General features: G+C 46.5%; 1 protein-coding gene across 1 annotated transcript; it reads right to left on the reverse strand.

Moving 5' to 3' along the window:
* Positions 1 to 2,253: 2,253 nt before the first annotated feature.
* si:dkeyp-97e7.9 (DEP domain-containing mTOR-interacting protein) lies at positions 2,254 to 12,996 on the reverse strand. Its single transcript, XM_062046381.1, has 9 exons — positions 12,913 to 12,996; positions 12,663 to 12,841; positions 12,456 to 12,579; positions 11,455 to 11,633; positions 9,148 to 9,360; positions 8,944 to 9,081; positions 8,798 to 8,868; positions 2,776 to 2,880; positions 2,254 to 2,695 (listed from the first exon to the last, which is right to left on the reverse strand). The coding sequence occupies exons 1-9, from the start codon at positions 12,993 to 12,995 to the stop codon at positions 2,567 to 2,569; spliced, it is 1,221 nt and encodes a 406-aa protein (XP_061902365.1). The 5' UTR covers position 12,996; the 3' UTR covers positions 2,254 to 2,566.
* Between the last annotated feature and the right edge of the window lie 439 nt (positions 12,997 to 13,435).

Here is a 13,435-nt window from a genome sequence, read left to right on the forward strand (position 1 = left end):
TTATTGCTGTTCTGAGTGTTGCTGGGTCGGGTTTGGTTTTGGAATTGGATTGCATTGTTATGGTATTGCTGTGAAAAATGAGAATCGATACTGAATCGTACAACATGAGAATTGCGATTTGAATTCAAATCGATGTTTTCCCACACCCCTAGCCACCAGACTTGTGTAATTTATTCAGTCAGAGTAAAACAATGTTTTACTCGGAATATATTACACAACAATAACATTGAATTTGACACTAACAAATCAATTAAACATTTTGAACATGTTAAATTAAACAGAAGAAGCATGTTCAGGCTATGATATTTCATAATTTTTTTTTTATCATAAACACATTATGTTATTGTACGTTACAGAGTTTATGAAAATTAATCACCCTGTTGTTGTAGTTACATAATCTATATTTTGCATTATATACTACTGCTGTATTTCCATCCATCCATTTTCTACCGCTTATTCCCTTCGGGGTCACGGGGGGCGCTGGAACCTATCTCAGCTACAATCGGGCAGAAGGTGGGGTACACCCCGGACAAGTCGCCACCTCATCGCAGGGCCAACACAGATAGACAGACAACATTCACACTCACATTCACACTAGGGCCAATTTAGTGTTGCCAATTTTTTATTTTTTTCCACTTACATTTTTTTCCGGACTATTGTCGCAGTTTTTTTCATAGTTTGGCCGGGGGTGCGGCTTATACTCAGGAGCGACTTATGTGTGAAATTATTCACACATTACCGTAAAATATCAAATAATATTATTTAGCTCATTCACGTAAGAGACTAGACGTATAAGATTTCATCGGATTTAGCAATTAGGAGTGACAGATTGTTTGGTAAACGTATAGCATGTTCTATATGTTATAGTTATTTGAATGACTCTTACCATAATATGTTACGTTAACATACCAGGCACATTCTCAGTTGGTTATTTATGCGTCATATAACGTACACTTATTCAGCCTGTTGTTCACTATTCTTTATTTATTTTAAATTGCCTTTCAAATGTCTATTCTTGGTGTTAGGTTTTATCAAATACTTTTCCCCCCAAAATGCGACTTATACTCCAGTGCGACTTATATATGTTTTTTTCCTTCTTTATTATGCATTTTCGGCCGTTGCGACTTATACTCCGGAGCGACTTATACTCTGAAAAATACGGTATATTGAATCTCCTATTTTATTTGATTATAGTCTCTTTATCACCTTTCGAGTATCCATCCATCCATCCATCCATCCATCCATTTTCTTCCGCTTATCCGAGGTCGGATCGCGGGGGAAGCAGCCTAAGCAGAGAAGCCCAGACTTCCCTCTCCCCAGCCACTTCGTCCAGCTACTCCCAGGGGATCCCGAGGCGTTCCCAGGCCAGCCGGGAGACATAGTCTTCCTAACGTGTCCTGGGTCTTCCCCGTGGCCTCCTGCCGGTCGGACGTGCCCTAAAGGGAGGCGTTCGGGTGGCATCCTGACCAGATGCCCGAACCACCTTATCTGGCTCCTCTCGATGTGGAGGAGCAGCGGCTTTACTTTGAGCTTCTTTCGGATGACAGAGCTTCTCACCCTATCTCTAAGGGAGAGCCCCGCCAACCGGGGGAGGAAACTCATTTCGGCTGCTTGTACCCGTGATCTTGTACTTTCGGTCATAACCCAAAGCTCATGACCATAGGTGAGGATGGGAATGTAGAGCGACCGGTAAATTGAGAGCTTTGCTTTCCGGCTCAGCTCCTTCTTATTGATACAGCGTCCGCATTACTGAAGACGCCGCACCAATCCCAGTCGATCTCACGATCCACTCTTTCTTCACTCGTGAACAAGACTCAAAGGTACTTGAACTGCTCTACATGGGGCAAGATCTCCTCCCCAACTTGAAGATGGCACATTCGAGTATTTATATTTTAATTTACTTGAAATTTTTCGACTTATTGACTTATTTTTCTCAACACTTTTCTCTTCTTTTTTCCTGCTTATACTGTGTATGTATTGATGCACATTCCCTATTCTTTTTGAAAATTGTAAGCACAGGATGTGTGAACTCTTGAAAAAAAGTAAGTGTAAACAATGTAAACATTGGTGTTTGTTTTGTCATTGAACCAAATACTTTGCAGTAAAAACATAATAGGGCATAAGGTAAGCATAATTATCAATCAGCTTTCCTGACTTATTTCATGACATAATTCCAATATTCCAAAACAAAATGCAGTCGGCTGAGTGGACTACATAGGTTATTGTTAAATTCAGATTTTTCTACTTGCTCAGATTTCATAAAAAGCTTCTAAAATAGACAGGAGCATGGAGACAGCGCTACACACATTTTCACTAATATACATCTCTCAGCCCCGAAAATAAGGTGAATCATCTTTTGAGACCTATTGCAGGGAAAATGCATTTTTTTATTTAGGTCAGTGCAGTAAAATTATCCCCAATAGAAGGGCAAAATATTAGAAAGACCTTCTGTTATGATGCAATTCAGTGAAGTGTCTAAAAACATCCCTTCAGTATGCCATTTGAACAGCACAGGAAAATGACTGTGGATAAATCATTTTAATACTGAACAGTCTTTTTTTTTTAGTCAATATTCCTGTGGTTCCATCACCTCAAGGACCACAATGCGAGGTCCTGTCATCACCAGTGTGGTCACTGTCCTGTAGTCCAGATAGAGTACACACTGTCCATTCACCTGACACAAGAATTGCTGCACCTAGAATAAAGGGAAATATTTGGTTGTTTTAGTTTTTTGTCACTAGTATATATTTTATTTCCAATTTTAATGTGTATGACCTTTACTCCGGCAGCTGCTGCAGGGCTTCCAGGGTCAACAGCTTGCACATAACAAGGAGCTACTCCCCGAACAACAAAGCCCCAGCCTAGTGCATCGCCGGTCACCTGGGGTAAATAAATGATAAATGGGTTATACTTGTAGAGCGCTTTTCTACCTTCAAGGTACTCAAAGCGCTTTGACAGTATTTCCACATTCATCCATTCACACACACATTCACACACTGATGGCGGGAGCTGCCATGCAAGGCGCTAACCAGCAGCCATCAGGAGCAAGGGTGAAGTGTCTTGCTCAAGGACACAACGGACGTGACTAGGAAGGTAGAAGGTGGGGTAATGGTGAGTAGACATTTTACAATGAATGTACTAGGAAACTACAATAAAAATGGGTTCTGTTTCTATGTTGGAAATACAAATTCTACTTTTTTGTTAAAAAAAGGATTGTACAGCAAAGTTCCTAGACAGACCTTTGGCAACTTTATGGCAACGATAAAAGTATTCATCACTTTTAATTGGAAGCTGTGGTGACCCAAACCATATAATGAGAGACATTCACCTAAGAGGACACTGTAGCTTTAAGAGAAGAAGCGGAGGGGGAGTTAGGTTCTTCCGCTTCCGGTTGAGAGGTCGTTGTTGTTGTCGAATGTATGACATGCTAGGTTGGAGCTAGTAAACTTCCTCGACTACGCTCACGTCTCCTGTCTCGTTGTTTACTAACTCCACATTGATGACCCCGAGAATACGAACTACGAATACGAGTATGTCAGACAATGAAGGCGCTGACAATTTTGTTGACGCGGTACCCGCAGACGGAGTAGCTGCTGCTAACAACAACATGGCTAACGCGGTACCCGCAGGCGGAGTAGCTGCTGCTAACAACATGGCTAACGCGGGAATCTACGCCGCTACTGTGAAGTTACCCGATTTCTGGCAGCATAACCCACGGCCGTGGTTTCAACACGTGGAAGCCCAGTTCCAGCTAAGGGGAATAACGCAGGATGCTACGAAGTACTTCCATGTAGTGGCGGCGTTGGACGCATCAACGACGGCGCGAGCGATGACACTGTTGAAGGCTCCACCGCCTGCTGGCAAGTACGATGCTTTAAAGGCTTTCCTCCTGAAGTTATTTGAGCTGTCGGAGCTGGAAAAAGCGGACCGTTTACTGTCCCTACATGGCCTCTGTGACGGGAAACCGTCTGAACTGATGGAAAAAATGCTGTCTGTGCTGGGATCAGCCGACCCGGCGTTTCTGTTTACACACATTTTCCTGAGGCAGCTCTCCGCACCGGTACGCACACCGATAGCCAGTTCTCCACTCGCCGCCTCCAAGGACTACCGTGCTTTGGCCGCTGAAGCGGACAGGGTTTTCCTGGCCAACCGGCAACAGTTTGTGCATGCCCTGCTGCCCCACCAGGCCGTCCCGCCACGTCCTATGGATGACTATGTGGACGCCGCGGCTGCGGTGACGGCTCGCCGCCAACCTGAAGACGGGCTCTGTTTTTACCATGCCAGGTTCGGGGCCAAGGCGAAGCAGTGTCGCAAACCCTGCAGTTACAGGATTCAGGGAAACGCCAGGGCCGGCGCTCGTTAGCGGCTATGGGCGCCGGCCGTGACTGCAAGCTGTTGTTCATCAGGGACTCCTTGTCGGGCCGGCGGATGCTGGTGGACTCTGGTGCGCAACGCAGTATACTACCAGCACAAGCTGTGGACACGATGACCGGCAGCCACGGCCCCCAGATGGATGCCGCCAACGGCACCTCCATTCGGACGTACGGTGTCAGGCGCGTGGATGTTAGTTTTGGCGGCCGACGGTTCGGTTGGGATTTTGTGATGGCTGCTGTATCCACCCCGCTGCTAGGTGCGGATTTCCTCTGCGCGTTCAACCTGCTGGTGGATATTAAGAACTGTCGCTTGATTGATGCCGTCTCTTTTGCGTCATACCCCTGCACGCTTGGGGGGGCTGGGGCGTTGTGCCTCGCTAACACACTCGCCACCGGGGATCCATACCAACGCCTGCTCGCCGGTTTCCCTGGGCTCACCACGCCCACCTTTTCCTCGGCGGTGGCCAAGCACGGTGTGGAACATCACATCGCCACTGTGGGCCGCCCGGTTTACGCCCGGCCCCGACGCCTCGACTCGTCCAAGCTCGCAATAGCCAGGGAGGGGTTTTCGATGATGGAACGCCTCGGCTTTGTCCGCCGTTCGGACAGCCCGTGGGCTTCTCCGCTACATATGGTTACTAAGGCCGGCGGGGGTTGGCGCCCTTGCGGAGACTTCCATCGCCTAAACAACGCCACGACCCCCGACCGGTACCCCATACCGCACATCCAAGATTTCTCTTCCCACTTGGCGGGCGCTACCATCTATTCCAAAATTGACTTAGTGCGAGGCTACCACCAGGTACCGGTCCACCCGCGAGATGTCCCAAAAACGGCTGTCATCACACCCTTCGGGCTCTTCGAGTTCTTACGTATGCCGTTTGGCCTTACGGGGGCGGTGCAGACGTTCCAACGTCTTATGGACTCTGTGAACCGGGACATGCCATTTTTGTTTGTGTACTTGGACGACATCCTTGTGGCCAGCGCGTCGGTGGAGGAACACATGACACACCTCAGGCAGCTGTTCGAGAGGCTTAGCGAGCACGGCCTCATCATCAACCCAGCCAAGTGTCAGTTCGGGGAGTCGTCCATCACCTTCCTCGGGCACCACATCACTCCGCAGGGGGCCGTTCCCCTGCCCGACAGGGTTGAGGCTGTCGCCGCGTTCCCCCGTCCCCCTACTGTACAGGCCTTGCAGGAGTTTTTGGGCATGGTGAACTTTTATAACCGTTTCCTGCCTCGTGCTGCACAAGTCATGCGTCCCCTTTATGGGGCCCACCGGGGGGAGAAGTCTAAGGACCAGTTGGACTGGTCCCCAGAGATGGATGAGGCTTTTGAGGCTGCCAAGTCTGCGCTGGCCAATGCTGCGCTGCTAGCTCACCCGTCGCCGGCCGCCCCTATAGCCCTTACGACGGACGCCTCCGACTATGCCGTGGGGGCCGTATGTGAGCAGTGGGTGGCTGGTGGATGGCAGCCATTGGCGTTCTTCAGTAAACAGCTCCGGGAAAATGAGCGCAAGTACAGCACCTTTGATAGGGAGCTACTGGGACTTTTCCTCGCAACCAGACACTTTCGGTTCCTGTTGGAGGGCCGGCAGTTCACCGCTTTCGTGGACCACAAACCGCTGACGTTCTGCATGGCCAAAACTTCGGAGCCGTGGTCTGGGCGTCAGCAGCGCCATCTTGCGGCGGTCTCTGAGTTCACTACGGACATACAACATGTGTCTGGCAAGGATAACTTTGTCGCCGACTGCCTTTCACAGGCTGTTGTTAACTCCGTTCACTTGGGGCTCGACTACGCCGCTATGGCAGCAGACCAGGCCAAGGACGCGGCCGTTCAGGACTACCGGTCGGGCCCTACGGCGCTGCGCCTGGAGGACGTGGCGTTCGACGCGGCTAACACTACCCTCCTCTGCGACGTCTCCACCGGCCAACCGCGACCCCCCGTGCCTGCTTCCTGGCGACGCCGGGTTTTCGACACCGTCCACGGCCTTTCACATCCTGGGGTGAAGGCCTCGACCAAGATGGTGAGTGTCAAGTTTGTTTGGCCGGGGCTCCGCAAGGATGTTAGAGCCTGGGCCAGCTCGTGTGTGGCGTGCCAGCGCGCCAAGGTGCACCGCCATACCAAAGCCCCTTTGGCGCCGTTTGTGGTTCCAGAGAGGCGGTTCGACCACGTGAATGTTGACCTTGTGGGCCCTCCGCCTCCCTCCCGTGGTTATACCTTCCTCCTCACTATTGTGGACAGGGCTACCAGATGGCCGGAGGCTATCCCCTTGTCCTCGACGACGGCCGCGGAGGTGGCACGGGCGTTCATCGGCTGCTGGGTGGCCCGTTTTGGCACGCCTGGTGACATCACAAGCGACCGAGGCTCCCAATTTACCTCTGAGCTCTGGACGGCGGTTGCTGAGCACCTCGGGATGAAGATCCACCGCACTACTGCCTACAACCCGCAGAGCAACGGACTGTGCGAGCGGTTCCATCGGGACATGAAAGCAGCTCTGCGGGCCAGCCTCACGGGCGGCGACTGGGTGGACCGGCTTCCGTGGGTCATGCTCGGCCTGCGTTCAGCCCCTAAGGAGGACCTCCAGGCATCCGCCGCGGAGCTGGTGTATGGCGAGCCTCTACGGGTTCCAGGGGCGTTCCTTCCGACTGCTACGGCTCCCTGGTCGCCCGCCTCTCACCTCAGTGCGTCCCGGAGCGCTGCTGACGCCTTCGTTCCCGTTCCGACGTCTCAACACTGCCTTCCCTAGTCCTACGTCCCCAAGGATCTGCCATCGGCGAAATACGTCTTCATAAGACACGACAGCCATCGGTCCCCGCTGCAGCCCCCATACGACGGGCCCTTCCGTGTCCTGGAGGCGGGGGATAAGAACTTTGTGGTAGACATGGGGGGCAGACCGGAGCGGGTGGCTATAGACCGTCTCAAGCCTGCTCACGTGGACATTGGGGAGCCGGTGCAAGTGGCCCTGCCGCCGCGACGGGGGCGCCCTCCTCGGTCGGCCCCTGCGCCTGCCTCTCTTCCGGCCCCAGCTCCACCTGTGGCTCGCGTTTCGGGCCCATCTGTTTCCCCTCCTGTCAGGCACAGCCGTTACGGACGGAAGGTCCGCCCCCCGGCCCGTCACCTGTTTTCCCATTGACTTTGCACTGTGTTGGTTACTGTTCATTTACTGCAGGGTCATGTTTTTCTGTTATGCAATTGCACTTTTTCTGTTTTGCAGGGTTTTGTGTAGGTGAATTCTGGGGGGGCCTGTGTGGTGACCCAAACCATATAATGAGAGACATTCACCTAAGAGGACACTGTAGCTTTAAGAGAAGAAGCGGAGGGGGAGTTAGGTTCTTCCGCTTCCGGTTGAGAGGTCGTTGTTGTTGTTGAATGTATGACATGCTAGGTTGGAGCTAGTAAACTTCCTCGACTACGCTCACGTCTCCTGTCTCGTTGTTTACTAACTCCACAAAGCAGCACTTTCCTCTATCTGCTGTGCTAGCTGAATGAGTTGGTATATTTATTTCATTTTGCACTTATCCTGTGTGGGGGTCACAGGTGAGCTGGAGCCTTACCCAACTGACTTTCAGTGGAAGAGAAGGTATATACCTTGACTGATTCCAGCCAATCACCATTTAGACACACATTTACACCGATGGACAATTTAGAGCAGGGGTATCAAAGTCAAGGCCTGAAGGAATGAATTATCTATGGCCCTGGCCCCCCGGGATGATATTTGATTAGTATTAGCTTCGGCCCGCAGGCCACAGCCGCCTGCTGCTGTTTTGCACGCACCAGTACTCCATCAGTGTCGGCGCTAGGAATTTTCAAAATGGATCCCAGGGACCCCATCAAGTCATAAAAATGGGGTCCCACAGTATATATTTGGGGTGCCACTTTTTTGTAACCGTTTTGAAAACAAATAAATGTATGCATTATCCTGTTATATCTCACATTCTATGTTGTGTTTTGGAAAAAGGTTGTCATAAACGTTACTTAATTCATAAAAAATAATAATACAGAAGAAAACACATTTTTATGCATATGTAAATATATTCAGTTATAAACATTCATTCACTTTCTTCCTTCCTTTATGGATCTAAACTTTACCGCTGCCGGTATTTTTTTCTATATATTTATTGTAATATTTTCAGAATGTGTTTGTTCTATTTTTGGCCAAAGTAAGACAAAGAAAACAATCTGAAGTTGTCTTTATTTTTTAGTTTTAATGCCATGATTTTAATAGTCCGGCCCGCGTGTGCACAGATTTTCCTCCATGCGGCCCCTGAGCTAAAATGAGTTTGACACCCCTGATTTAGAGTCTTACAACCTAAGCATGCAAACTATGCGGAAAAGTCAGAGCTTAATTAGAACCCATAACAAATATGTATATTGATGATATTGAAATAATATTGACTGATGATAGTTTCAATACAGCAACTCACCGTCAACACTCTCTTGGTGAAGGGGGCTCCTGGTGCCAGTAACTCATCACAAGTATAATATATTTTAAGAACTGCAACAACATGAGGGTCATTTCTCCATATACAGTAGCTCAACCAAAAGACATTCATTTTAATTGGGCACTTGCCAGATTTAGGGTTGCATCTTATGATTGGGGTTAATGACAGCGGGACCATAGGGGGAAATCCAGCAGAGTGAAGCTGAAGGGAGCTCAAGCTGCCTCGACGGCCACTGATCACCTGTTTCAGGTCCTTCCTGGCCCCAACTGTCATTCAAAAGTAGAGAAGGAGTATATGCAACCATGAGGGAAAATAATGCATATTTTTCTGACCTAACTGGAAAGCGCCGTCAGCCTCCAGTGGTTGTTTTTTGCGCAGAAGAAATGGACTGTCAGGGTGGTTGTCTTCATGTGTTGACGCCGCTGTGCCCTCATCATTGTCTTGTTCGCTATCATTCAGCAGCTCAGACAGCCGTCGTCTGCGGCGAAAATTGATGCAGAACTGATAAAGCAGTCCACTGTCAAAGAAATCATGTTTTTTGGCAACTGTTGGTGGAAGAGAGAAAGAACAAAAATAAAACAAAGTACTTTTACAATAGGTTAATGAGTTTGAGACTACATTATATTTGTGCTGTTCCAGTGTTTCTTACATGACTGCAATCTATTTGGGGTGGGGGTGGTGAGGGAAGAGGGGTCTAATTTTCATACTTTGTCATGACGCATATATGCGTCATGCATGAAATTATAATAGAAGTTGTAGGAGAGAGGAATACAGTTGTGGGTAGGGATGTCATTGTGACCAAAATTATCGCAGTATTGTTGAACGCATATATGCATGAAATTATAATAGAAGTTGTAGGAGAGAGGAATACAGTTGCGGGTAGGGATGAAAATAAATGGTAAATGAGTTATACTTGTATAGCGCTTTTCTACCTTCAAGGTACTCAAAGTGCTTTGACATTATTTCCACATTCACCCATTCACACACTGATGGCGGGAGCTGCCATGCAAGGCCCTAGCCACAACCCATCAGGAGCAAGGGTGAAGTGTCTTGCTCAGGGACACAACGGACATGACGAGGTTGGTAGAAAGTGGGGATTGAACCAGGAACCCTCAGGTTGCTGGCACGGCCACTCTCCCAACTGTGCCACGCCGTCCCATGTCATTGTGACCAAAATGATTACAGTTATCATTATTATCACAGTGTTGTTGAATGTGCTCAAAAAGTACTTATAGACAAACTGAAATCTTTTAACAAAGTTGTATTTAAGATATTATGAATAATAATAAATAGACACATGTAATATACTCCCGCGACCCCTAATGGGAGAAGCAGTAGAAATGGATGGATTGATGTAATACACTTTCTTGGCAGAATAAACATGTAAATATTGTTCTGGCTTCTTAAGAGCCAAATTATATATGGGGATGGTGTGGCACGGTTGGGAGAGTGGCCGTGCCAGTAACCTGAGGGTTCCTGGTTCAATCCCCACCTTCTACCAACCTAGTCACATCAGTTGTGTCCTTGAGCAAGACACTTCACCCTAACTCCTGATGGGTCGTGGTTAGGGCCTTGCATGGCAGCTTCCGCCATCAGTGTGTGAATGGGTGAATGTGGAAATAGTGTCAAAGCACTTTGAGTATCTTGAAGGCAGAAAAGCGCTATACAAGTATAACCCATTTATCATTATTTTCATTTGAGAGTTTAAATATTCACCTTCTTCTGTTTTAATTTGTAAAGGTTTTAGTTTTTTTTAATGATGAAGAAAAAACAGGTGTTGGAGCATTTCACTTGCAGTTTATGTGACGTCACGCGAGTTCACTTTCTGTTGTTGTTATTCCTTCAAGTATGTATTGGTCACTTTTGTGCGAAGAAAACAGCCTGTAGTTCAATGTGCACATGTAGCTCAGTTGCTCAGACATTTATGTGTTTATACAAGATTAAATTTGGGTTATGTAGTTGCTTAATGGGGGAAGACGTAAATGTATCCTGTATACATATTAGCTTTTAAGATTGCTAGCAAGCTAGTGCTAGCTTGCTTCTCAAGTAAATGAGCAGTGTCAGCAGTCCTTGAGTGTATCACATTTTGGTTATCAATTATGGTTTTATGATAATTTCATCTCAAAACGGTAATACTAACCGTCAGGAGTATTACCGTGGTTTATCGTTATACCGTTTATCGTTGCATCCCTAGTTGTGGGGGAGACAGAACGTGAGTATGGAACACAAAAAGTATGTGTTTAGAAATTGCTTCTTTTTTGTCATGTCACAAACAATATGGCGCTGAGTGCTTTTAGATGCAGGAGAAGAGCAATATTTGCTTTCATGCCAGACTCTCTAATAATACAAAACATCTCAAGATTTTTTTGCTGGCGGCTTTTTGCTACCCGGAAGGGTCTGAATACTCATTAAATAAAGCGAAAAGTCCCTAAATTGGCAACAGTGATCCCTCCTGCTACATCTTCTTATTCTCTGATAAGCCAGGTGAGTATGATGTGTGTTATGATGCATAGAGTACCGTCACTTTTTTGTAAGGAGTTGTACAAACAAGCTACATTCACAGACAGTCCCATTATAAGGAGTTGAGGACCAACAGGTAGCACCAAATCTAATGTAAAGAGAAAATTGTGTTCCCTCACCATGCTGGATGATTCCATGCTCGTGTAAAGCACGGCACAGCTCAAGTCCCCGGCGTCGGCTCTCTGCTTCTCCGTTTTGAAGTAACCAATCGATTAACTGACAGCCAAGAAAGGAGCGTTGATAGGCAACACCTAGTTCCTCTCTCAGCTGCAGAATTGAGTGCTTGTCCCCTATGAGACTACATTAAGAGTATATAATTATGAAACATATGGAGTAAATAGATCATATACATAATAATAATAATGGATTAGATTTATACAGTACTTTTTTCGATATTTGATTGAGAACCCATTAGTCATTCACTTCACAATCACATTGTGGTGGTGGTAAGATACACCTGTAGCCACGACTGCCCTGAGGTATAGACGGTAATGTGGCTGCCAGTTTGCAGCACGGGCTTCTTTGACCACCACCAAACATTCTTATACATTCATACACCATTTTGGGGGGCACTGGTAGCAAGGTGGGTGAAATGTTTAGCACAAGGAAACAACGTCAGTGACTAGGATGGCGGAACATTCATTTGACAGGTGATAGACACCTTTAGTCTGTTATTATCCAATACAATAGCTGCTTTTTAGACATCACAAGGCTCAGGTTTTTTTTTCAGAGTTTAGGATTTAGAAACATGATTGCAAACAGATGTCATGAAAACCGTACTAGTGAACTTCAGTACAGTGAAAGAGCAACTGCAAGTAGAGCATACAATTTCTCTAAACTAAATATCATAGCAGAGCATGAAGTTAAACACAAGTTTTAATGTCAATCTGTGGGGTGTCATAGTCCAAATTATCAATATCCAAGTCAATATTAATAATCATGTTGCTGAATAACTACTTCTCTGAGCGTGTCAATCCAAACAACACACTGTAATCAGTTTTGTGCAGCATCTGTACTAAATATCAATAGATTGGCATTTGTAAAGAAATGCCGACTGGATATAAAATCATGATACAGTAGTTAATTTGTTTTGCATGTTCCTTATCATCAAAGCTCTTACTGCTCATACAATCGTTGTCCTCGCATGAATATTTTTACTTCTGTATTGAAGGGGAATGTGCCATCATCTTTGCGGAAACGGTAAAGCAGTTTGGCATCCTTGAACTCCGACCTCTTATCACACACTACAACAAAACAGAAATATTTCAAAAAATTATTGCAATTTTTCTTTCATTCCTATCACTTTGTTAAGGCGCTTCATTCCTACCATGGTGGACAATGTCCTGGTCCATGAGGTGTTGCATCAGACAAACAGCTGTCACGCGATCCGGCGCCTCCTTATGGCTCACAAGCCAATCTATGAGCTCCTGCGCTACGAAGCAATTTGGATACGTCCTGAGATGGTACCGTCTGTCTTTGATCAGTTTTCCATCATGAAGCCTCAGCCTTGAAGCAAAGTTGACACCAGCTATCTCATTTTGACTGGGTTTGAAATATAACCATGTCTTCCCTCTTACCTGAGTTGTTCTCCAGCAATCATAACTTCAGCCTTGTGTTGCCTAGCCATGGCTTTTCTCCCAATGCTACTTGTCCACTCCATGTTTGTGTATTGACCAGAGAGTAAGTAAAGCAAACGTTCACTTGTATGTGTTTACAAAATACACACTGAAATACACTGCAGACAAATGTCATGCGGGAAAGATGTTATGTATATACACAGAGGAACAAATGCATAAAAGGATGCCACAGAACAAAACAGTTGATAGTATACTTTTTGTAGATATACTTGTATATCTAGGTGTGTACTCTGACATTCAAAGTTGTGGTAATAATCTACTTGTAATCTTAATTCATATACAAATGATGTGTTGAACAATGATTTAGTTTGAATCTCACTGCACTATAGTCCGTGACACATTGCATTTTCTCTTTTTTAACACACCAGTAAGCTTGTTCATAGATGTATGAAAAACTCCTGATGGGAAGTCGCCATTTGTTATGTTCGTGATATATTTTATACATGGGACAATACACATTAAC

This window comes from Entelurus aequoreus, linkage group LG01 (assembly GCF_033978785.1).
Source record: "Entelurus aequoreus isolate RoL-2023_Sb linkage group LG01, RoL_Eaeq_v1.1, whole genome shotgun sequence".
Lineage (NCBI taxonomy): Eukaryota > Metazoa > Chordata > Actinopteri > Syngnathiformes > Syngnathidae > Entelurus > Entelurus aequoreus.